The sequence below is a fragment of the Aptenodytes forsteri genome, unplaced genomic scaffold (assembly GCF_000699145.1).
Source record: "Aptenodytes forsteri isolate BGI_AS27 unplaced genomic scaffold, ASM69914v1 Scaffold123, whole genome shotgun sequence".
NCBI classification, from domain to species: Eukaryota; Metazoa; Chordata; class Aves; order Sphenisciformes; family Spheniscidae; genus Aptenodytes; species Aptenodytes forsteri.
This window is the reverse complement of record NW_008794408.1, coordinates 4264294-4287592: the sequence shown is the minus strand read 5'-3', so window position 1 is coordinate 4287592 and position 23299 is coordinate 4264294. Positions and strand designations below refer to the sequence as shown.

The window sequence follows — 23299 nt, the reverse complement described above, 5'->3', positions numbered from 1 at the left end:
GTATTATTGACCGATGTAATTGGTTTGTATGTTGCCTGTGATTTGGAACACAGGATTTTTATCCATTTTTCAACAGCAACTATCCTAAAAAAAAGTACTGCCTAAACTTGTGTCATGATCTAGGAACATGACTTTCAGTGAATGTGTTAATCGTTGACAGATTAACTGAATCATCTTGCTGTTTGCAGATAGGGGAGAGAGGAGCTCTGAAATTTTCTGTCTCAAAGATATGAGAAAAGCCTAAGTAAAAATTACGTTAGAGATGTTAGTCTGTTCCTAAGCTTATTCATTTGTACATTTTCCCCCTTCATCTCAAAATTACTTAAAAAAAAAAAAAAAAACCTACAGGTTAAGCCAAATTTTAAACCATGTAATGGAAGGCACCCTTTGACTTTCCAGATATTGATGAATGTGCATCTAACCCTTGTGCTCAAGGAGGGACCTGTATTGATGGTGTTAATGCATTTGAGTGTATATGTCCACAACAGTGGATTGGAGCAACGTGTCAGCTTGGTAAGTAATTACCTTCTAAAGTTTTGAAGGCCAGTGGAGATTATTCCTAAATAATGAATAACTCTGTGTAAGTGTGCTTCTGATACAATTTTTATTGAAGAAAACATTGAAGATGTGTGTTGCTATTGGTATCTTAGATCTTCTTTAGTAGATCTTAAAGCCAAGTTTCAAGTGAACCTGTAACTACTTAAGCCCCAACTTAAGCTTACTTATAATAGTTCTTCTAGAATGCCCGATAACTTTTCTGTTTCAAAATACAGCCTTGGTGATGGTAGCTCCTTCTTCATGGTGGCAGAACAGTGACTATAAGCTTACGGAGGCAAGGAAGGGATTTGCCCTGACTAACATATTACCTTTTTGAGTTTTGGCAAAGGGGAAAGTAAGAGAACATGCATGTGCTACTATGGACAAGTATGCATTAAAAACCTGTAGTATGTAAATGGTTTTAGTGCCCTACCGATGTATAATAATGAGCTTCTGATGCTTTGATTGCATGGAAACTTTGCTTGGTGCTGTGGTAATCTGTTTCTGGGTTTGTACTTTATTCTCTTCTTTCTTTTATCTTCTTTCACAGATGCTAATGAGTGTGAGGGGAAACCCTGTGTTAATGCTTACTCTTGCAAAAATCTCATTGGTGGATATTACTGTGACTGCATTCCAGGATGGACAGGAGTAAATTGTCATATCAGTTAGTATTTCTTTAGTGTATATATGTTGACCATAGGATGCTTTATTCTTTTAAAAAAAGGCTTTATGATGAATGATAGTATACATGCATGTACAAGAAAAAATACCTACTGTCAGGAGTTTCCTAACTTCCAGTAATATAAATTGAAAATACTGTTTGAAAATTGATTTAGAGGTGTAATTGGTATTAAAATGAGCTTAGATATACACTTGCATAACTCTCATAAATCTCTCCCTACTCACTCATCCCTGATTCTGAATGATATGATGTACTGATTCAATTTAAAATACTTCTTAGCTAAAATGTTAGATATGAAATTAGCTGATAGCATTTGCTTTAATTTCTATTACACTGTAATAGAAAATTACATATTACATATTTCTATTACATATTCTTTAAAACAAGACTATCTTAAGACATCAAGCATACTTGCTTTCCATTGAAACATCTAGAAAAATCCTTTCTGAAAATCTTTCATTTTGTGTTTTTATGCTAGATCTATAGTTTACAGCTTAGTCTTCCAGTATAAATTCTAATGCCTTACATATTTTATCCATAGATATTAATGACTGTCATGGACAATGTCAACATGGAGGGACTTGTAAGGTAACTCTTGTTTATTACATGCCATGCTGAAAATAAATCTTGTTCTGGCTAGTTAGGAGTTTTATAGTTTGCAATTACAGGTTGGTTAAATGAGGTTAAATGTTAAAAATGTAGTGTTGCACTTGCAGGCTCTTGCACCATTTCACAAAATTTTACGTGGTGCTACTACTGTTCATAAATCCAAAATATAGAAATAACTTGAATTCTTGTGTACAAGTTTTATCAATAAACAAATCTTTCTTCTTTTGCCTTCCTCCCCCCCCCCCCCCCCCCCCTCCTGTGAAGGATGAAGTGAATGGTTACCATTGCTTATGCCCTCGTGGTTTCACAGGAAAAAACTGTGAGACAGAAACAAATGAGTGTGAAAGTAATCCATGCCAAAATGGAGGCCGTTGCAAAGACCTGATGAATGGATTCAGTTGCCTGTGTTCACAGGGCTTCTCAGGAGTCTTCTGTGAGGTGAGGGCAGTGGTGACATTACTGCAATACTTTTCATGGGTTGAATTCTTGAAAGAAACATATCTCCGGGTTTAAATGGGAGTAACCCAAGGCTAAAGCATTACTGACTAATGTAGCTGTTACTTGACACTCTGAATAAGCAAATTTGTTGTGTGGTGCTGTCATAGTAGCTGCAACACTTGAATTTGCAGCCTGATAAACTGCAAGTTGTTGCACATAGGTGTTGGCTCTCCTAAATGTTGTAAGGCTGCAAGTTTTCCTGAAGCTTGAAACATCTTCCTTTGCATTTTTCAGGACTTGTGTCCTTTTGTTACACTAGAATGTTTTATGTCTTCATCCTAGTAACTCTGAACTACATAATTGAATTACCTTTCAAGTAATCCTACTGCTGTTGGTAGGAGTATCTGCATAATTAAAGGCAGGCAGATACCCAAGTATTGGCTCTCAGAACTGTCTGTTTGAGATCATTATAGGAACATGTAGTTCTAGTGCTTAAATAAGGATTCAGAACTGAAATACTGAAGTGCTACTGACAATTCATAAAGTACTTCATGATAGTGAAGATCTATTTCTTTCTAGGGAGGACATTAGACTTTTCAATGTAAAATTATATTGCCCTAAGTATGTACTTTCTGGCTTTCGCTGATAGCCAAATTCATGTAAGTGTTATGGTTAGCAAGGCAGCATCAACTGGAGGCATTGGATTAGAATTTGGCTGGATTTGCTCCAGAATTTTTCATGGAGGACATTAGAGTGATCTCTCTTAAATGCCGAAGTAATTTTATTCTGTATTAGTTGCATTGTTAAAGAAACAATATCCTCCTTTTATTCAAAATTAAAAAGGGTTGCAGATACTGACCAGTTTTATTAAACTGGTGCAGTACCTAATAGCTCGTGTACCATTTCTACATAAGGATCATAGCTTGAGTGCTTTACTCTTGGCTGATTCATACCATACTGTGTAATTAAAGTTTTAGCAAATCTGTCTGAATAATAGGGGGGAGTTGGCTGCTTGCCTTGCGTGTTGCAGGAAATATCTACCATTGATTCCAGATGCTAAAGTACCAGCTACTGAACTTGCATTGGGAAGGGGAAATTTACACTAATGGAAGGAAACAAATGGAGACATCTGATAGAGGAGATCTGAGAATCTTTCTCAGACCTTAGCTATTTTTTTAGTTTGCTTTGAATGTTCCATATCAGAGCATGAAATAGCTTGCTGAAGATCTCTCTATTACAGCTGGAATTGTACGTGCTCCTCTGAATTAAATACTTAACACCATTTGTGTTCGTTCTGTTTTGGTTAGCTTTGAATTTTTCTCCTATTTAGCTACAGAACTACTAAAAATAGTGACCAAATCCACTATCGGACTTAAAATTAAGTCTGTAAGGTTGAGAAAGCTATCTCACAAGAGAGATGTGAAAAGGGAAAAATTTGCTTGAGGGGAGGAAAGCAATCCTTAAGAATAACAATTTGGAGGAAAGATACTGTGATGTAACGATATCCCTTTTCAGGCTGCTTGTGGATCTTGAGGCCAATGTAGGGTATCACCAATCAGTGATCTTGTGTGTCAATCTTAAGATGCAGAAGAAGCAGAACTGCTTTGCTACAGCAATTTGTCTGTGTTATACTATGAAAGCTAGGTTTAAATTTTGCTTTTTTTAATCAGATGGTAAGAAGTGTTCAAAATGTACCTAGTATTTCTGTGTGTATAATTGGCATGGTGATAGTTTTTGTAAGAATAAGGCCCTGAGCAGCTTGGTCTAACTAGACCTACTTTGAGCAGGAGGTAGGAGTAGCTGACCTCTAGAGGTCCCTTGCAAGCTATGTGGTTCTATAATAAATTCTATGTGTTAATTGAGATGGGAAGAGAAGTTGCTCTAGAAAACAGGATTTTTTTTTTAAGGTTCTGTGTATTTTAAGTGTCTTGCAGACACAAAGTTGACAAGTGCACTGGTATTTAACTTGCATTATAGCACTTAGTATGTGGGTGTGAAGGACAGAGAAGTGACTTCTTATGATCCAGAATAGCCACAGTAAGATGTCTCTTAATGGCTTGTTCTTGGCTAACTAAGTTATTGCAAATGTGCTTATTCAACCTCCTGCAAAGGAATATCTTTTTAGCAGTATCAGAAATGCTTTGTGTTAGGATTGACTAAAGTAACCTGAAGTTTCTCTCTCTGTTGCAGGACGGAATGCAATATATATATGATTCATAAACCTTCCTAAAACTTGAGGTTCCTTGTAAATTAGCTTCATCTGTGTCTTTAGCAATAGAGATAATGCTGCTTGCTCCTGGGAAATGAAGCAGCTGCTGCTAACTATGGTCTCTCTTACAGATGGATATTGATTTCTGTGAACCTAACCCTTGCCAGAATGGGGCTAAATGCTATGATCTGGGAGGAGATTACTACTGTGCCTGCCCTGATGACTATGATGGAAAGAATTGTTCTCATCTCAAGGACCACTGCAAGAATAATTCCTGTAAAGGTACCTGCTGTTGTCCAGAAACTTGTCTTAATGTATCGGTGGTGCATTAAAAAAGAAAAGTAGTATTTCTGGAAATAGCATAATGCAGAAATATTTTTATAGTACTCGCTTGGACTTTGTGAAATAGTGAGGCAGTGAGAAGAAATGCTTGTAACAGTCGTTACTTATAAAGAGCTAGAGGGTAACACATAGTTAACATAGCTTTTAAATTGTGATTGTCTTAATTTTTTGATACCTTTTTTTAAAACTAAAAACTGATTGGTGATGCAGATTATTAGCCTGATGATATACTTCTCATTCTTAGTAATAGACAGCTGTACAATAGAAGTCTTCACTAATGCTACCCAAGAAGGAATCCGTTTCATTTCATCTAATGTTTGTGGGCCTCATGGACGGTGTATTAGTCAGCCAGGAGGGAATTTTACTTGTGCCTGCGAAAGAGGCTTTACTGGAATATACTGTCATGAAAGTAAGTAGGAGTTTCTTCTAAATTATTTTGCTGCTCTAAAACTTTCTTAAAATTTTTGTTATGAAGATTTACAACATAAAATAAAACATTAAAACATTAAGATTTTAATAAAGTTGCGTAGAGCATTGTTTCAGGTGTACTGCTTGAAATCCAGTTTCTTCTGGGAACAGTTGTCTTTGTAGTGGTTCACACTTCCTCTTTGAAAGAAAACTGGTTTTAGTCCAACTTCAATGTGAATGTGTCTGTACCCACTAACTTTGTGTACAGTCTTACAAGAAGCCATGGATTTCTGCAACATGGGGATGATAAAGAAGGGACAGACACGTTGACAGCACAGCTTAGGAGCATGTGTATTGCTGTTCCCGGTATTTTTTTTGAACACCTGGATATTTTTGTCAGGTAAACTTAATGCTCTGATTTGACTTGCTACATGAGAGAGAATACATCTAGAAACCTTACCAGGCTTGAAAACAGATGTTTGAGCTGTTATTATGTATGTACAAATGGAGTATAACTTAGTGCTGCTTTTCCTAGAGACACAAGTGTAGATCAGTCTTCTAGGTAGGCGAAGACAGCCTTGAGCAATAATTGTTGACTTTTTGTCATAGATATCAATGATTGTCTTGGGAAACCTTGCAAGAATGGTGGGACATGCATCGATGAAGTTGATTCATTTAGATGTTTCTGCTCAAGTGGCTGGGAAGGAGAATTGTGTGACACAAGTGAGTACTGCCAAGCGTTGCAGGGTCAAATACTACAGCTTTGCTGTAACAGTTAGCGATGGTTGGTATGTGGTTAATAATAATGGGGTAGTTTCTCTGTTCTGTAATTATAGTCTACCCAGTGTTGTTTGCAAAAGTATTTTCAAGAAGGTTTTTGGGTAGCAGCTCTAAAAGGCTCAGTTCCTTTAATAGGACCGTAATCTGATTCTTTGGTATAGTACAGGATATATCTCAGGAGGAGAGAACTTTTTTCTCCTGAGGAGAGGCAAAAGTGAATATACCCTGTTAGGGGTCTACTCATTATATTGCTTTTATTGCTATTGGCATATGTACTTCTTAGTACTTACTGTACATAAAAGTTTGTCCCTTTCCCAATCTACTCATGTGCAGTAGCTTCCAAACTTGAAAAGCCTTTTAGCTTTAAGCCAGTGCAAGCTATAATGTGCTTCCACCTTACTGAAGGAATTTATGAATTTAATATCTATTCCTTTAGTAAGAAAAGAACTGCTGAAGCCTGAATTTTTACTTAGTGAATATCATGAGTACGTCTTGAGACGTGTTGGGCCTTAGTTGACAAAGTGTACTAGGCCAGTTCATGGCTAAGTTACCTCAGAGGAAACTGCAGTTGGTTCTTTTTCTACTCTGAATGAAGCCCCTTCTAAAACATGAGGACAACGACTTGCTGAGACTTACTACAGGACGTGCACCAATTGAGATGTGGAATAAAGACAGAAGCTTTTGGCAGCTATCACTGTCAAAAGAGCTTTTTGTGTGGTCTAGATAAAGTTAGGTCTGGAATAATTATGTTCTACCTATTAAAACGTTTGTCTCGAGTGAGAAGAATTTTCTATAAAATTCATGTATATGTATGTATATGTTTAATGTGTGTATACACACACACATATATGTATGTGTATATATGGTTAAGCCATCTAATGGCTTTAATTCTCTATTTTGAGACATAAAGCAGGAGAGGGAGCCTTAACTGTCTCATGTGGATGTCCTGGGTTAGGGCTCCTTTTCAGGACATTGTGGTCCCTACTAAAAAGTTTTCTCTGAAGTTCAGAATACAGCTGTTTGCTGGAAAAATGAAATTACTTTGGTGCTCTGCTTAGAAGCCATACTGAATAATACTTTTTCTCTTAAGCTGTCAGAAAATATTTCGTAATTCATGTTGTTCTGTATTAAATCAGTGTTCTCCTTGCTTGTATAAAGATAATCCCATAATAACTAGGAATGCTGTCTTCCTAAATAGTACACAATTTATTTCCGTTATAAAGACGTATTTTATACTTTCTCATGGCCATGGCTAGGCTAGATCATCTAATTTGAGTAACTCTTTTTCTAGATTTCAATGACTGTTCTCCTAACCCATGTCACAACGGTGGCCGATGCATTGATTTGGTAAATGACTTCTATTGTGAGTGTAAGAATGACTGGAAAGGCAAAACTTGCCATTCACGTAAGTGTTCTTTACTTTGATCTTTAGTTTACCCAAAGATTTGTTTTCTTTCTTCTCATGAGACTAGAGTTCCTGAAATTTACAATAAAACAATTACAGTGAAATAATAGGCGTATTTTCATTACCTCTTCCAGTTTCCCAGCAACAAAATGGAACATTTAAAAAATGTATTCCTTCATGTAGTGAAATAGTGTTGTAAGAGATGCCCTTAGATTCCTCTCTTTTGGTTGTTTACTGTAACACAGCAAGTGGAACTATGCGTTTCTAGTACTGTTGCATTTAAATATGAAGTCTCTTTAAAAGTAATTTTGTGATTAAAAAGTACCTGGTCTTAAAATTCAGCAAGACCAATGGAAATCAAAACTGTTTAATTGTGATGTATAGGTGAATACCAATGTGATGCGAATACTTGTAGCAATGGTGGAACATGCTATGATGATGGAGATACATTCCGCTGTTCATGTCCTCCAGAATGGATAGGAAGTACTTGCAACACTGGTAAGCTTTTTAAATTGTCTGCAGGTAAAGACAGAAGTACAAGTGTTTAAATAATACTTAACTGTTTAGTAAATAGGCACACTGTTCTTCTAGCTGGCTAGTTCAAAGCTGTTGCAGTTGGCTGGTGACTGAAGTTTCGAGTAACTTCTTCCGCTCACCTGACATGATACTGATATTTAGGAAGCTGTTCTCCGCAGGCTGCTTACATAGTCTTTTACATAGCTTCTCCTGAGCAGATTTGAAACAGTTGGACTTGTGTCTTGAGTTGTCTATTAGTCCTTAGAGACCCTGTATAAAGGTTTTCTTAGGAACTTAGTCCCCCACTTTGCCTGGAGGTTCATAATGTGAATAAGTTTGTGTTGAAGAGGTGTATGAGCAGACGTATTCAGGAAAAATGAAATTAAGTGGTTCTTCCTAGGGAATTTGCAGGGTTACTGCCTGCTTTGTAGGGAGCAACACTTGATCTTTTAGGGGATTGAACGTAATCTCCATGGCACATTTTTCTGAATATAAAACTTCCATTAGGACCAAGAAGTTGGATGAAGGTAACTTAGTATAGTTTTTCTACTTTTTAGATACAATTGTGGCATTTAATCAAAATCTGAATTTTGAATACTAGTATTTTATTATGAAGTACACTTCATGACCTGGGTAACTCACTGTCAGAGTAGGAATTTAGCAGTATTTGAAGGATGCTTACACAGATGGGGGGAAAAAATAGATAATCTTTTCTTATAAAACTTCATGGTTAATCAAACAATTGAATTGGGATGACAGTGAAGATAGGTGAGAGATTATCATGCGATGTGACTGTTTTTGGAGTCTTTTGACCCTCTTGTTAAGTCTTGCACTGTTGACTTAAATGCTATTCAGGATTGTGATATTGACATATCCAGATGGTAGATACTTTTTGTTTTCTGTGCTAAACAGAGACCTTTTCTGTTTTCAAAGCTAAAAACAGCAGCTGTATTCCAAACCCTTGCATGAATGGTGGAACATGCGTTGGCAGTGGAGATTCCTTTTCTTGCATCTGCAAAGAAGGATGGGAAGGACGGACATGCACACAGAGTAAGGCTTTTCTCCTTTCTTCCCCTGCATTCCCCTGGGATATTAGGAGTGTCTGGCACAGAGCTGTTAAATGAAACAAAGCAAGTTTATAGAGTTCATGTGCCAAAATATCTGAATCATTCAGGGTGGGAGGTAGGTAAAGATGATGATGCTCGAGTAATGAATGAAGAGCTTGTCATGCTTCTTTTTGCATCTAGTCTCTGCCAAAATAAGACTTTCAGCCTCTTATAGAAATAAAATTTTTGGGAACACGTGCAGAGCAAAAAAAACCAAAATCCTTGCAGAAATACTAATTTTAATAAAGAAAAGTATGTGGAAAGGCAGGCAGTAGTGTATATTCCATCATTTTCCTCTGAGGATAGCAGTTAACTACTTTGACATACCAATACAATGAATTGGTTAGGTGGAGTAAAGCTTGCAAGTTTGATTTTCCCCCCCTGGCCCCCAAGCTGTAACAAGGGGGGGGAGGGGATCTAAACTTGAGCTCTGCTTTTACTCCAAATCTACTGTGAACTTACTGTTGTATTGATGTATGCCCTAATTAGCTGTTTTAAAGCTGACAGTGCTAGTGTAAATGCAAACAAATAATTCAGAGCTGTTTATAATGGGAAAGATCTCTTTAAGAAATCTGGCTAGTTGCACGTATACATATGAAGTGCCAAAGTAGTAGTAATCCTTTAGAAAGCTTTTAGAGCCAGGTAGAATTATCCACTACCAATGCAACTGATAACAGAAATAAAATAGGGTATGTTGCCATCATGCTGCATATCAGTCTGTGCTGTTGATGTATCAAAATACACTGAAGTTGTAAAATCTTGCATTTGTCAGTCTATTCATAGAATTTAAGGTATTTCATTGGTCTGTTAGGTCTAATTGATGTACTTTCTTTACAAGTGTGGAAGAAAACGTTCAATTCTGTATTATTGTTCTTTGCTTTCCTTATCAAATATAGTCTCTTGAACTATACTATTATACATTAGAAAATAAATATGCCACTAGTTACACTAGTCTGTATTCTTCTTTTTTATAGATACCAATGACTGCAACCCTCATCCATGGTAAGTATGCGAACACCAGTTCTGTACCTATTGTGAAAATAACAGTGAGCACAGTAATACGGATTTCTATTCCAGATTAGAACTAATTCAACCCTAAAATAATTGAAGCCAGCCTCTGTAAAAATCTTAAAACAATTTTTTGCCATGCGTTATCTATTTCTTGACAGCAACAAAGACCAGAAAACAATCCTGATTTGATTCATATATGAACAGATAAAAGTATTTTAGTGTAGTCTTCATGCCAGAACTGACTAGTAAGTTACTCTGATATGAAATGAATCGGACTTTATATATGTTTCAAGCATCTACAATTGAGTTTTAGAATAAAAAAAGAGAAACCAAAACCTGTTAGTTTACAATAAATAATTTTAGGTAATATAAGAATGTCCTGTTAGATCAAATACTATGTATAAATGTGTTTTAAAAACTAAACTAATTTTTTTGAAGATACAATGAGAGTATTTTAAATATAAAGGTTGATATTTATGGTTGAAGGGGAAAAATACTGATATGTGGATGAAGCAAACCGTCTACCTTATCTTTCTCTGCTGTCCATTCTGATGCAATAACCTGTACTTCTTGTATTAAAAAAAAAAAACAACTTGCAAAAGTTTGGGCTTTCTCCATACTCATTTTACAATGCTGTTGTATCTCCTTGAGTTCTGTTGATATACTTACCCATGTGTGCACGCACTTTTGTAGATGTTGCTGTTTTAACAGGTGACTTACTAAGCAATATTGTTTATCTAACACTGCTTTCTCTGTTGATGGGAATAGATCGTCGCCCTAAACAGCAGCAGAAGGTTTAATTAACAAAGCTTTAATTAGAGACCAATGAAACAATGTAGATGGCTTATTAAGTAGACTAATAATATGAATTAGCAGGGACTTTTTAATTCTGCATTGTTGAATAGTGAGAAAGTACTATGAATAAGGACAATAGAAATTTGCATTTGAACACGCCGCATGAGACCTGTTGTTTTTGCTCATCTTTAGACTGGTGAATCTACCCTGTGAATGCTTGGTGTAATGATTGGTTTATTATTTTTACAGTTACAATGGAGGCATCTGTGTTGATGGTGTGAATTGGTTTCGATGTGAATGTGCGCCTGGGTTTGCTGGTCCTGACTGCAGAATTAGTAAGTACCTGTATGGGTAAAGACCTGAAAGGTTGCACCATTGTGATGCACAAATCGGAAAGAACACCCTGTGACCCTTTTTGCAATAGGTTAGCTGAATTCCAAATAATGAAGCAGAAGCCACCTGTCAAGTCAGCCAGGTACTGATACCCTGTAAATAATGGCAACTTACGTTCCTTTCTTTTCATTAAATGGAACTGAAATGAGTTGGCTTAAATTATACTCAGAGACTTGGTTGCTGGATTTTGTCAGACATTTCTGAAGGTTCTGGGGTGCTGGCTTCATAGAAGCTTATTAAGTTTTAAGTATTTTTCTTGATAAGCAACTTGTTGTTAAAGATGACATATATCAGTAGGTGTTCCATTTAACATTAGAAACTGAAATCCACTGAGACATTGCAAATGAAAACAAAAACATCAGGAGTGTAGTGCTGGCATGTGAATAACGGAGAAGTATGATAAAGGTCTTTCAAAGCTATAAACCAAACCTGTTACATGGCAAGGATAGAAACTGAAAAGAAGGGGGAACAAAAGACCCTAAAACTGTATTGAAGTGTTGTGGACGAGTCTTTTTTTTTTTTTTTTTTTTTTTAAAATGGAATATTACCATTTTGACTTGCATGTGATAGATACCTTATTTCTACTTTATTTTATTTCTGTCTCTTCGGAAGATCAGACTTTGAGTCTTCTGTAGCCTCAACACTGTTGGGCTTAGTCCTTCCACTCCATCAGTATGGTGGTGTGCTTTCAAGTTGGGATTTCATCCTCATTCTGGCAGATAGTAAATGAGCCAACGCCTCTAGTCAGAGGGTGACTGTAGCACTTGTGGTAGCATCAGCTTAGTGATCTCTGGATATAGAACCAGGGATGACAGGTAATCTAGATCTGGACATGCAGTGAGGGATATTGAATTCTCCTTTTCCAGACAACAAACGCAGAGAGGACTACTTGTAGTCAAAGGCAAATATTGTGCATTTGTAATGGGGCTGCAGACTTTTTTCTTTTAGACTGGTATAGACAAAAGGAGTAGCTCTGACAAAAATGCCTTTTATGGCTGATAACAGAGTTAACAGTCACTTTTTTTCAGCGTACAGAGGCTGGAGAATCTTAAACAAACATAACTTGAACAGAGGAGGAAAGAGTAGTGAAACCCTGTAGTAGTTTAGATGCTTCTGTATATGCATAAAATTTAGAGCACTTCTGAAGGAAGCTAGAATAGAACTAAAAGCCCTTCCACATCCATTTGGTATTTTCCATTGCCTACATGGGTAACAGTCTCACTACTACCATTTACCACATTCACTTTCTAAGTCCAGCCCTTTAAACACAGAAGATGAGCCGATACTGTGCATCAGTCAAGAATTGGTGGTTGAACAGTTTTTCTGAGGGGTTGGAGTGGGCATTAATTTTCAATGGAAGGAAACCTTTCAAAAGATGTTTTGGAAGAGAATGGTTATGGTTGAAAATGAAGCAGTTGGTGCCTGTGGCTCACAACTTGACAGGTTGGTTTCTGTTGCCTTTGGTAGACTGTTGCATAAATTAGTATTGGCCACTTCCCCAGCATAACAAATAACACATTGCTGTGCGTCTGAATGGACTATGCTTCCCTGCCTTTTTCAATAGATTTCCATGGCTAAGCCTCTGAATCTTTGAAGGTTGTTTTTTTAAGAGGCTTTTGTGCTAAGTGTGTATGTACTAAATTAATCTACTCACTATTTCAAGGTTATTGAGAAAAGTAGCATCAAATGTCTGTTACAAACTAAACTATTACTCTTCTTCCTTATGGTGAATTGCATTGGCAGTAAGTCACTTTTTTCAAGCACTGTTGAGCCAATTCATTGCTCAGCTCTTGCACTGTGATAACTTCCTGAAAGCATGTGCTTTTCTAGGAATCCTAAATGTCTGAGATTAGTGGCAGAACAGGATGTGGGACTTCAGTTCTGTAGCTGAATGTGGAGAAGACATTAGCACCTTCAGCTGTCCAACACCTCTGCTCTGTGAGATGAGTCAGCATATGACTGCTGCTTTGATCACCAGAACTTCAATGAGGGAGCAATTATGAGAAATCTGTTAGAGGGTACTGCTGAAATGGTAGAACTATCTAATTAGGAGATTGGTTCTGAAGCCACGCTGTCCTTTGCTTGTTAAGAAAGCAGGTATTGTCAGATTACATCTCAGTAAATGTTTAATTACAATGTTCTATGTCTTTGCCATTGAGTTTTACCTATTTTCTATCTAGATATTGATGAATGCCAGTCTTCCCCTTGTGGATATGGTGCCACTTGTATAGATGAAATAAATGGATACCGATGCACTTGTCCCCCTGGAAGAATTGGTCCTAGGTGTCAAGAAGGTATTCCTATATCTCCTATCAACCTTTACCCAAAAAACAGTAGGGTACACTGTAGCCAGTATAGAGTTCATATACAGTAGTCTGATGTGTAAGGAACAGTAGCTAGTATTTTTTTTATTTAAATTTGTATAGCTTCAGTAACTCGAAGAGGTGAAGTGTCTGAGTGTACCTTTTTTCTTAGTGATTGGAATTGGAAAGCCTTGCTGGCTTAAAGGAATGACCTTTCCCCATGGCAGCAGGTGGGATCAAGAATGCAACAACTGCCACTGTTTGGATGGCCGTATTGACTGCACCAAGGTAGGCATTTTGACTTATTTTCTTAAATCCTTCTGGCTGAAACAAACTTGTTGTTCTTCATACACAAGTTAATCTTTGTTTTTTTCCATCTAGATGATAGCATAGGTCTCCCCCAAACTGCCTTTGTTTAAAAAAAAAAAAAGGGGGGGGGGGGGGGAGGGGAAAAAAAAAGTGTCTAATAACTTCTTGTAAAAATACTTACAGGATTGTCTTTATAATCATAAGCTACTGTCCTGCTCTCTACCTGCTAGAACAAGCTCTCTAGAAGCAGACAGGCACTTTTTGCAGAAAAGGAGATGTGAACTGGAATGGAATAATGATCCTTGAAAGGATAAATAAATCACTCTGCCAAAGCTTTGCAAACACAGTTTTAGAGCTCCTAATTTTGTGAAACATTAGTTCCAAGGTAAAGGACATGTAGGAAGAAAAGTTTCTTCAGTGGATAATAACCGCCTTTTAGTATTGTTCTTCAGTAGGTTTATGAATTGACAAATTGCAACCTTTGTATATTTGTTATGGACTATATACTGGTGGTTGTGACTTAGGAAAAATAAGACAAGCCTAAATGCAGATTGAACATGTTAGTGTATGTGCTCCAAGCCTTTCAGCCCTCCTGAGATAGCATTTCTCAGTGGATTTGTGGTACCTGTGCAGCTTTCTATCACAGCTGGAGAGAGACAAGATCAGTGCTGCTTAGAAGTTGTAGGGCTAGGTGGGTGGCTCCAGATGAGCACTAATAGCACTTAGAACATTGCCTCACACAGCAGTCTCCCACACTTCACTGGAAGCACCAATTTTAAAAACCTCTGGGTCTCATTAATCTATCTAGCCTTAATCTTACTTTGTTTAGCTAGGTATGCACTGTAGGCAAAGAAATAACTAAATCTTGCACTTAGTCATTTAGAAATGCTATTTTAGACCCTTTACGGTGGTGTGATTTCAAGTTTGAGATGTCTTCAGAAGATAACAGTACATGAAGGGTAACTAGAATCTCGGAAACGGTGGTGCGGTAAATGCAACTTAGCCATGTATGGTGTTTGGTTCTTTTCATGCATAATGGAACAAATATGCTTTCTTGCTGACAACTGTACTTTAAGAAATCCATAAGTTCCTAAGCTAATAGCTGTATAGTATTATATAGAATCTTAAAGGTTACATCATGAAATGGAGCTGTGTTTGGAAGCTTGCTGCACCTCAGTAATTTAGGGGCACCAGCATACTGTTTTCTTCTGGGAGAGTGGTTGAAGTGACAGTGCTTATCACCAATGTGCATCAGCTCTTAACATCTTCAGCATTCTGTGGCAAGGATCTCGGTATAATTATTGAAGAGAAGCTAATCCTTGTGGAGGTGTTTCTCTTTTATAGAAGCCTAGATGACTAATTTAAAATAAATGCTTGACTTCTGTGTAGCTCAGTTATGTGGGACAAATCCGTAAGCCTTTAAGGAGATATGCCCAGTCACTGGTGTCTTGAGTAATCTTTGCACAGTTTTTACTCTTTTGTCTGTACAAAATGTACTTGTTTTGTGGAAGAGCAACTCCATCTGTGACTAGGACTACAGCAGTATCGAAATAGGGATTTTTTTTTTTGCGGTCAGTAGTAGATCATGACCATCTTATGTGAATTGCTTATTTTGATTTGATGCATAAGAGCAATTAACTGTAACAGTACTTTGTTCTTTTTAATTTCTAGGTGTGGTGTGGGAAAAAACCTTGTCTGTTACATAAACACTGGGATAATTCAAATAACCAGTGTCCCATGGGTCAAGAATGCCAGGAGAAGTATATGAAATGTTTTCAGCCACCATGCACGGACTGGGGAGAATGCAGTGCCTCTGAACCTCTGCCTGCCAATATCAAGTGTCTGCCTAATTCTGGATACTTGGACAATGACTGTGCTAGAATTACTTTAATTTTTAATGGAGACAAAGTCCCCCAGGTGAGAACAGATTTATTAATGAAGGATGGCAATATGTGTAGGAATATATTCCATGTCAAAGCATGGAAGATTAATGTTTCTAATATGACTCCTTGCTGTCATAAACTTGCAAAATTTATTACTAGACTCCTCTGTTGCTATTAATTGTGCTTTGTCTAAAGGGCAAGGAGAAATTAGGGCTTGTACTGAATGTTTTATTTTCTTTTTTAAATCTCAAAGAACTACTTTCTTACATCTCAAGATTGGCTCAGACTGTACTAGGATAGTCATGCAAGCTCAGTTTCTCACCCTTCATTCCAAAACCCTGTTCTTCATTTTTCTGCCCTTTCTTGCTGCCCTCTTTGCTGCCTTCATCAGGTCTCAGTAATTGCAAAACTCTGAAGATGTTTATTTTTATGTACTATTTTTTTACTTGAACTAAAGTCATACAATCTCCCTTGCTTCTAACAGGGCACTACAACTGAAAATATCTGTTCTGAAATCCGGTATTTACCAGCTACTAGGACTGTTTCTAGGGACAGAACTCTGATAATATTGTGTGATCTGTCTTACTCCACAGAGAATGCAGTGGAAGTTGCTATTGTAAGTATAAGACTCGTATTAATATATATAGAAAAATGTTTTATTATTAGATTGAGCTGGGGAAGAGGTTGTTCAAGCTTGTTTCACTTCAATGCAGGTACTGCAATCTGTGGCTTAATCTGACTGCAAAGCAATTTTTGTGATCTCGCAATTTCCTATAATGCTGGATAGCTGAAACTGCAGGTTTTATTAATGACAGAAGGCTACCACAACCTCCTGATAAATTACTCTAAAGACTAATTCAGCCGAAATTAGTGAACAAGTGTCTACCTGTTCTGTTAGAAATCTTGGGCTATTGACCTTCTCGGTAAGGAGATAAGGTTGCAGGTTACTGGACTTGGATCTTGTGAAGAAGTTTCTGCTGTGCATTTAGAGTATGGCTGCTTCAGGGTGTTCATTGAATACATAAGTGCTCAGTGGGAAGTGGAAGAAGGTGCAAGTTGAGTAGATGAAAGTAACTGTTGCCCTACTGAGCTAAAGGCTTGCTTTAGGAGCATTTACAGCCCAATCACTCAATGCTTGTGTATTGCTTAGTTTCCAAGAAAGAGTTAATTTTCATAGTGAAGTGTTTATCCAGGCAGAAGCTGTCTCTACCAGTACTGTAGAGAACATGCTGAGCCATGATGCAGGAAGCAAAGTGTATAGTATAAATAGAGCAGACTGTTACTAGTCCAAGCTTCTATCTAGATAATCCACATCTTGAAGTGCTCCAAACTATGACTAAGTTTAGCTCAGCAGTGTAAGTAACATGGAAGTTAGCTGCCTTTTATTTGAGATATGCTAGATTAGCAACAAGGCAGTTACCCACCAAGTCTGACACTGCATCTGCAGTTTGGATAGAGCCAGCCATGCTATTGCTATTGTAAACTTTTAGGGTACTGTTTGTAACTATTGTCAGGTAAATTCAACCTAGTGAACTCAATTAAGATGTAGCTGGATTTAGAAAGTAGATTTCTATGGTTAGGTGATTGCAATAACTTTCTGTTATTCCCCTTTGCTCCCTTTAGTCTTTTGTCCCACATCGAGATGAACAAGATAATAGTCTCATACAGAATGCTGCTAATACAATAGTAAATGCAATCACTAAGCGGCAAAACAGCACTGTTATGTTGGCAGTAACTGAAGTCAAGGTAGAGACCATCGTTGTTGGGAACTCATCATCAGGTAAGGTTCCCAATGCATACATCCTGTGTGTGTGTAAGCATTTTCTGTTCCCCTACTGTCGGTCTTTTCTTATCTTTCTTTACATGTTGGGGAAAATGATAGATCGGGTTGTTTCTTTAATTGCTATTACTAACTGACGAGAAAGTGGCTTTAAAATCAAGATTCTGTGCTTGTGTGCTAGTTTAAACTTAATCTCATCCCTAGCATAATATCCCCACCTACTCTTGCCACTGTTTTGGCTCTGACTTCCAACCCCATTCTCCAGTCTAAGCCTACCTTTCACAAGATCAGGAGGAGTTCTCGTGTGCTGTTCAAATCTTTTTCCAATTCTCCTACATTAACCTTAACCCAACCTTAGCCCTTGATGCTGCTGCACTATAGAAACTGAGGCTGTGAGGTAACGAAAATATGGGGAGGGGGAAGACACAGTGTGATACCAAGTCTCTTCTGAAGTGCCTATATATTATTTAGCTTAACAAGAGTTAAAGATGTCTAGTATCTTCCAATACTTGGCGATGACAATGTAAAACTTTGCTCTCTCTTTCAACATGTGTTTCTCACTAGTGCACAGCTGGTTTAAAATGTAATGTTCATTCCTCCTAATGAGGATATGGTGTGATTGGAGACACCTTTATCTCTGAATATTGGCTCTCCAAGAGCTATGCCAAAATAAGTGGTTGAAGATTTTGCATGCCTGCATTCCTGCCTGGGGGAGGCAGGAGGTGGTCTTATGGAAGACCCCTTGTAGGCTTCAGTTCAACCTCCAGTTCAACTAAGTCCCAGATTGGAAATATTACAATGGTGGGAGACTCTCCCAACTTCTTTCTAGACCTCCCCAGCATAATCTAGAAGATCTTCACCCATAGTCCAAACAATTAGTAAATTGCCTGGTTCCACTTCCCTCGCATTTCCCTTCTAGGGAATGCCTTTCATCTGTTAAAGCCTTGGCAAATGTACTATTTCCTCAGCACCCCTGAAAGAGTGTACTAGCTTTTGTTCTTGTCTTGAACAGAAATTGTGTAGATGATAAAGAATCGAGGTGAGATTCTGACATACCTCAGTCTTTCTTCTGATTGTGTGTTAAATGCTAGGGCAAAAGGGATGGGGATTACTTTGCCTCCCACCTCAATAAGATTCAAAGATTCTCCTAAGAAAGTGGATAGACTTTGACTTCTCTTGCAGCTAGTGCTAGAGAATGGTTTCCAGACTCCTCATTTTAATACGGATGCTCAGTATTGATCGCTGCCCCCTAGTTCTTTAAGTGGAGTTGTTACTGATGTGAACTGTAACCTGGACTCTCATGTTCTTTGATTTGGTTTGTTTTATTGTTACCCCTTAATTGGGTGAGGTAGGTGGAAACCTATCTCAAAATGTGGTGTAAAGCCCTATGTCTGTGTTGAGAATCTCATTTCTGTGGGATGCTCAAGTGTCTAGATGGAGATGATCATTTAGACAATTCATTAATTTTCCTCTAGCTTTAAGAAAAAATGTTCTTAACTTGGAATCTATATACAGACAGTTGTCTGTATAAGAACCTTCTATTAAGTGAACTTGGATCCACAGTCATATGATGAAGTAATAGATGTGATAGCAGTGAGAGAATGCAAGCTTTGTATTCTAATCTTGGAGAAGCTGGTATGAAGAGCTCCTTTCTCCTTGAAGTATTTCCCCCCCCATTCATGGTTTAGTATTAAATTGCTTATGAAAAATAAGGAGAGAATAGCAGTTACTCCTAAGAGTACAATCCTTCCCCAAACTGCTAAAATACAATTTTTTAGATCCCTTGAGGCCAACCATGTTTGCAGTTTATTCATCCCCCTTTAGCAGAAGGAAGTGTTTGAGAATGTGTCATATTTCACATAAGAATATGTTCAGAAGGCACTTCAACGCTAGAATGAATGACCATGGGTTGAAGCAGTTGGTTGGTTTTTGTACAGCCATTTGCAGGTTATTCTGTAAGCAGTTGTCTTAAAACTGCAGAGGGAATTTACATTTGGATCAGAGGTTAGAGTGGTAGGTTGACAGCATTTGTCTGCAGAGCTTTTGAGCAATCCTGCTGTCTCTACAAAAAGCAAAGCACCTCATGTCTTATTACCTCTTACCATGTGTGAATTCTTGCTTATCAAGAAGAGTAGAAAAATGTTGTTATTCTGTCCTAGCAGTAAAGCCCGTAGGTGGGTGGAAGTCCAAACATACACAAATTTTCAGGAATGGTTTCCTAGAGAAATAATCTGGGTCTGTGTGGCTGGAAGAGCACTAGTGGGGTTTGTGATTGGGAATGTGGAGAAAAGCAATTACCTCAACTCCTTTTGTTTGTTCATTGAGCAGTGAAGACTCTTATCTCTAGTGACAATATTCTGTTGTTTTACTCTGAAGTAAAACTGGAACGTCCTGAAGAGTGCATGATTGATTCGGTTACATAGCTCTAACCTGAATGTTTTTGAGATAGTTGATACATAAATGTCTGTGGACTTGATGGTAAAGAACTCTTCTTTCTGATAGTAAATGCAGGACATATTTCTGATGCAAGTGCCAGTACTTCTAGGGCAACGTAGAGGCATAGTACTCTTTATAGCCTGCCTCCTACAAGGATAGACTTTTTTTTTCTTAAGAGCCATTACTGAGGTTTTCTGGGCCAGCTTAGTTTAGGTGCTTGAGAAGGAGATGCTGCTTATATAACCAGTTTGTCTGTTGGAGGGGGAAAAACATCTCAAATGTAGCATTTCCCCCCTCGTTATTAAGCAGGGAAAACTCTAACTTAGTTTAAACTAGTAAAGAGCATTTCTAGATGGACTCATGCATTCAGACAGTTACCATTGTGCTGTAATGACATCTTATTTCCTTTTCTCCTAGAAATCTTTCTAGGGCTAACTTGTAGTTATGTACAGGTACTCCTCTTGCAGATGTCCAGTGCTATATATCTAGTTCTGATAACTCAAGATTTTTTTTTTATTTGCCCTCTAGATTATTTGGTTCCAATTCTTTGTGCGGTATTTAGCATTGTGTGGCTGACTTGTATAATCATCTGCGTCTGGTGGACTCGGAAGAGAAGAAAAGAGAGAGAGAGAAGTCGTCCTCCCAGAGAAGAGGGTGCCAATAACCAGTGGGCGCCTTTAAATCCCATAAGAAATCCTATAGACAGATCTTACAGTAACAAAGACATTCGTTATGAATGCAAAAACTTCATATCTCCTCAAAAAAGAACTTGTGATGCAGTAGAGGAGTATGTAGAGTATGAGGAAGAGGAGGATGAAGAGGAGGAAAGAGATGAGGAAATGGACAAATTCCTCTCTCACAAACTCGCAAAGCCTTTGCCGACAAAGGCATCTGACACATCAGAGAGCAGTCCAGTAAAGAAATCCCATCAAATAGGCAAAATGGACAACAGATCTGTAAAAAATGTGAATGCATCAAACTTTGAAGGCAGTAGAGACTAACCTGTATTTGGAATGTAGGCAGACTGCGCCTACGCTTACTGAGGAGGGCAAAAATTGACATCTCCACTTTGCATCAAGGACTAAAAATATCTGGAGTCGAATGTTCATAGTTTCTTTATTTTGCGTAAAAAAAATAAATAAATAAAAATAATAAAATTTATTTTGTTTCTTTAGCCTTGTATAAATTATTCAATGTCAGATGAAAAAAATGAGTAATCTTTGATAGTTGCTATTTTTGTAAAGTTTACTTATAATACACTCGTGTGGCAGAGGAGAGGTTGTATTTTCAATATGTGTAAAGTTTATTACAAAAGACTGTACACTGTTTACAGAATGTATTTCTTTTTACTACTTGCTCTAATTTAATGGTGGCTTTAAAACCTCCTGGTTGAGGAAATTGTGTGAACTTTAAACTGCTTTCTTGACTTTGAATCTCTATTAATGGCAGCTCACTGCACTTGTTACGTTAGTAGCTTCTGTAAGATTTTTTCCAAATTTGCCTTACATGCTTTGTAATAGGAACAAAAAAAAAAATCATAGAGATCTTTCAACTGTGGTTTAAAAGTGGCCTTTTTATTTCTGTTTAATTACTTTAGAATTGCAGTATTGAAGCATGTGACAAGTGCCTTGAGATTAAACTTTTTCTATAGCAACTGTCAAAGACTGCCATATCAATATAGTAAAATTGTGAGAACTCTAGGTTCCCCAACTGACACAGTTTATTTTCTAATAGTGAAAGTGCTTTGATATAAATATGTACATATTAAATGAATCACTCTGTATATTTGATTTAATAACTTAAATATTTTGGTCTTTTTTTTTACATGTCATTCCTTTTAATTTATGTTGCAGAAAAGGAGGTTTTATGGCAGTTTATAAGACTTTCTATGGTATTATGTCCAGATTAGAAAATGATGTTAATACAATCAATGTTAGGAATCTGTTGGTCATTTGTATTTACATAGGAACATAACCACTTACATGTAAATACATCCAGAAATGTTTGTTTATCCCCATGTTCAGCCCATCTCAAGAACACTAACGGGTGCATCTACTGTACAGTACCAACATAGCGAGGCATTGTTTTTTTTTTTTCTTTTGTGAATGTTAATTACATGTGGTATTACTTTTTTGCGTTTAAATACAGGCCTAATGAAGGGAACAATATTTTCCTCAATCTTGTTTCTGTTGTGCTTTATTCATCTTTTGCTCTAAAGAAAAAAGGGTGGCGAGCTCAGAAGATGGGAGTACCTCATTAGAAATGGTTATTTGTAATGGAAGGCTTAGGCGTTTTTTTTAAAGGCTTTATTATTGCTATTAACTGGGCAAACTGTAAGTTTATTTTAATTACTGAAGAAGCATAACACTACATACACCTAGTTACCCTACCAGTGAAAGGAGTGGATGTTTGAAAGTATAAACTCTGGCCCATGAACAATGTAAACATGAGTTTTTTTGAAACCAGTTCTTTTATACAGGAACACAGGATTTGCTTTGCAGGATCTTCTGTTTTAGTACATTTTTGTTTGACATGTTATTAAAAAAAAAAAACTTTCAGAAAAGAAACTATTTATTAAAGCATTTTATAATGATGTTTGTTGTAACTTTTTTACTTGCGCTAAATATTCAAAACTTATTTTGATAACCTGGTTAGGAGTTAGTTTAGAAAAGGGTACTATCCTTCTCATGTTCCCCAGTATAATCCTGAGTATTTAAACCAAAACCACTTTTTTTCTGCTACTCTTGTAACTTTTTGTACTGTAATGCTGCTGTCTTCCATAATCTAATAAAATGATTCCCTCATTGTGTGTAAGATACTTCAGATTGTGTTTGCTTTCTAAGTGCTTGGAGTTCTGATGTGATGAGGCTAAACAAAGGAGGAATGAAAGTCCTGATTTAATACACGGTACTTCCCGTAACCTGAGCTTACGGCCTGCATCCAAGTGCCGATACTTCCTGAGCCAACTTGGCAGCGTTGTCCTCTGCCCACTACTGCACCACTAACGGTTTGCGTGGGAGGGGGCACCCCACATGTGTTCTAGAGACAGACACCTTCGGTACCCAAAGCGGGACTCTCCCTGCGCTGCCTCTTTGCAAAGTACGAGGCTGTTTCTGGCTGATGGTTACTGACCGTGCGTACCATGCGCCTTTTCTGAAATGGCTCGCCTCCCAGTTGCTGAGCAGAGGCTTGTCGAAGCAGTATTGTTTTGCTTCCTCAGGTGATAAGAGGGCTGTTGGGCATGCAGGGGCTTGGGGTGTTCTTGCCAAATTGAGTTGGATTTTTAAGTAATACCTTCCTCCTCTGTTCTGCGGCCATTCAGACTTGTCATGCTCCCATTTCAGTTTAGTAGGTCTA

At 37.5% G+C, this 23299-nt stretch overlaps 1 protein-coding gene across 1 annotated transcript in view; it reads left to right on the top strand.

The window, feature by feature from the left end:
* Nucleotides 1–22838, top strand: part of JAG2 (jagged 2) — a 72824-nt gene extending 49986 nt beyond the window's left edge. The window contains exons 8-25 of the mRNA XM_019474393.1: nt 400–513; nt 1088–1201; nt 1761–1807; nt 2093–2266; nt 4607–4757; nt 5062–5226; nt 5835–5948; nt 7297–7410; nt 7795–7908; nt 8860–8976; nt 10007–10034; nt 11088–11173; nt 13412–13525; nt 13707–13822; nt 15515–15760; nt 16211–16342; nt 17350–17506; nt 20471–22838. Of these exons, the coding sequence (XP_019329938.1) occupies nt 400–513; nt 1088–1201; nt 1761–1807; nt 2093–2266; nt 4607–4757; nt 5062–5226; nt 5835–5948; nt 7297–7410; nt 7795–7908; nt 8860–8976; nt 10007–10034; nt 11088–11173; nt 13412–13525; nt 13707–13822; nt 15515–15760; nt 16211–16342; nt 17350–17506; nt 20471–20943 (2576 nt within the window). The 3' untranslated portion in view covers nt 20944–22838. The remainder of the gene's footprint in view (nt 1–399; nt 514–1087; nt 1202–1760; nt 1808–2092; nt 2267–4606; nt 4758–5061; nt 5227–5834; nt 5949–7296; nt 7411–7794; nt 7909–8859; nt 8977–10006; nt 10035–11087; nt 11174–13411; nt 13526–13706; nt 13823–15514; nt 15761–16210; nt 16343–17349; nt 17507–20470) is intronic.
* The last annotated feature ends 461 nt before the right edge of the window (nt 22839–23299 follow it).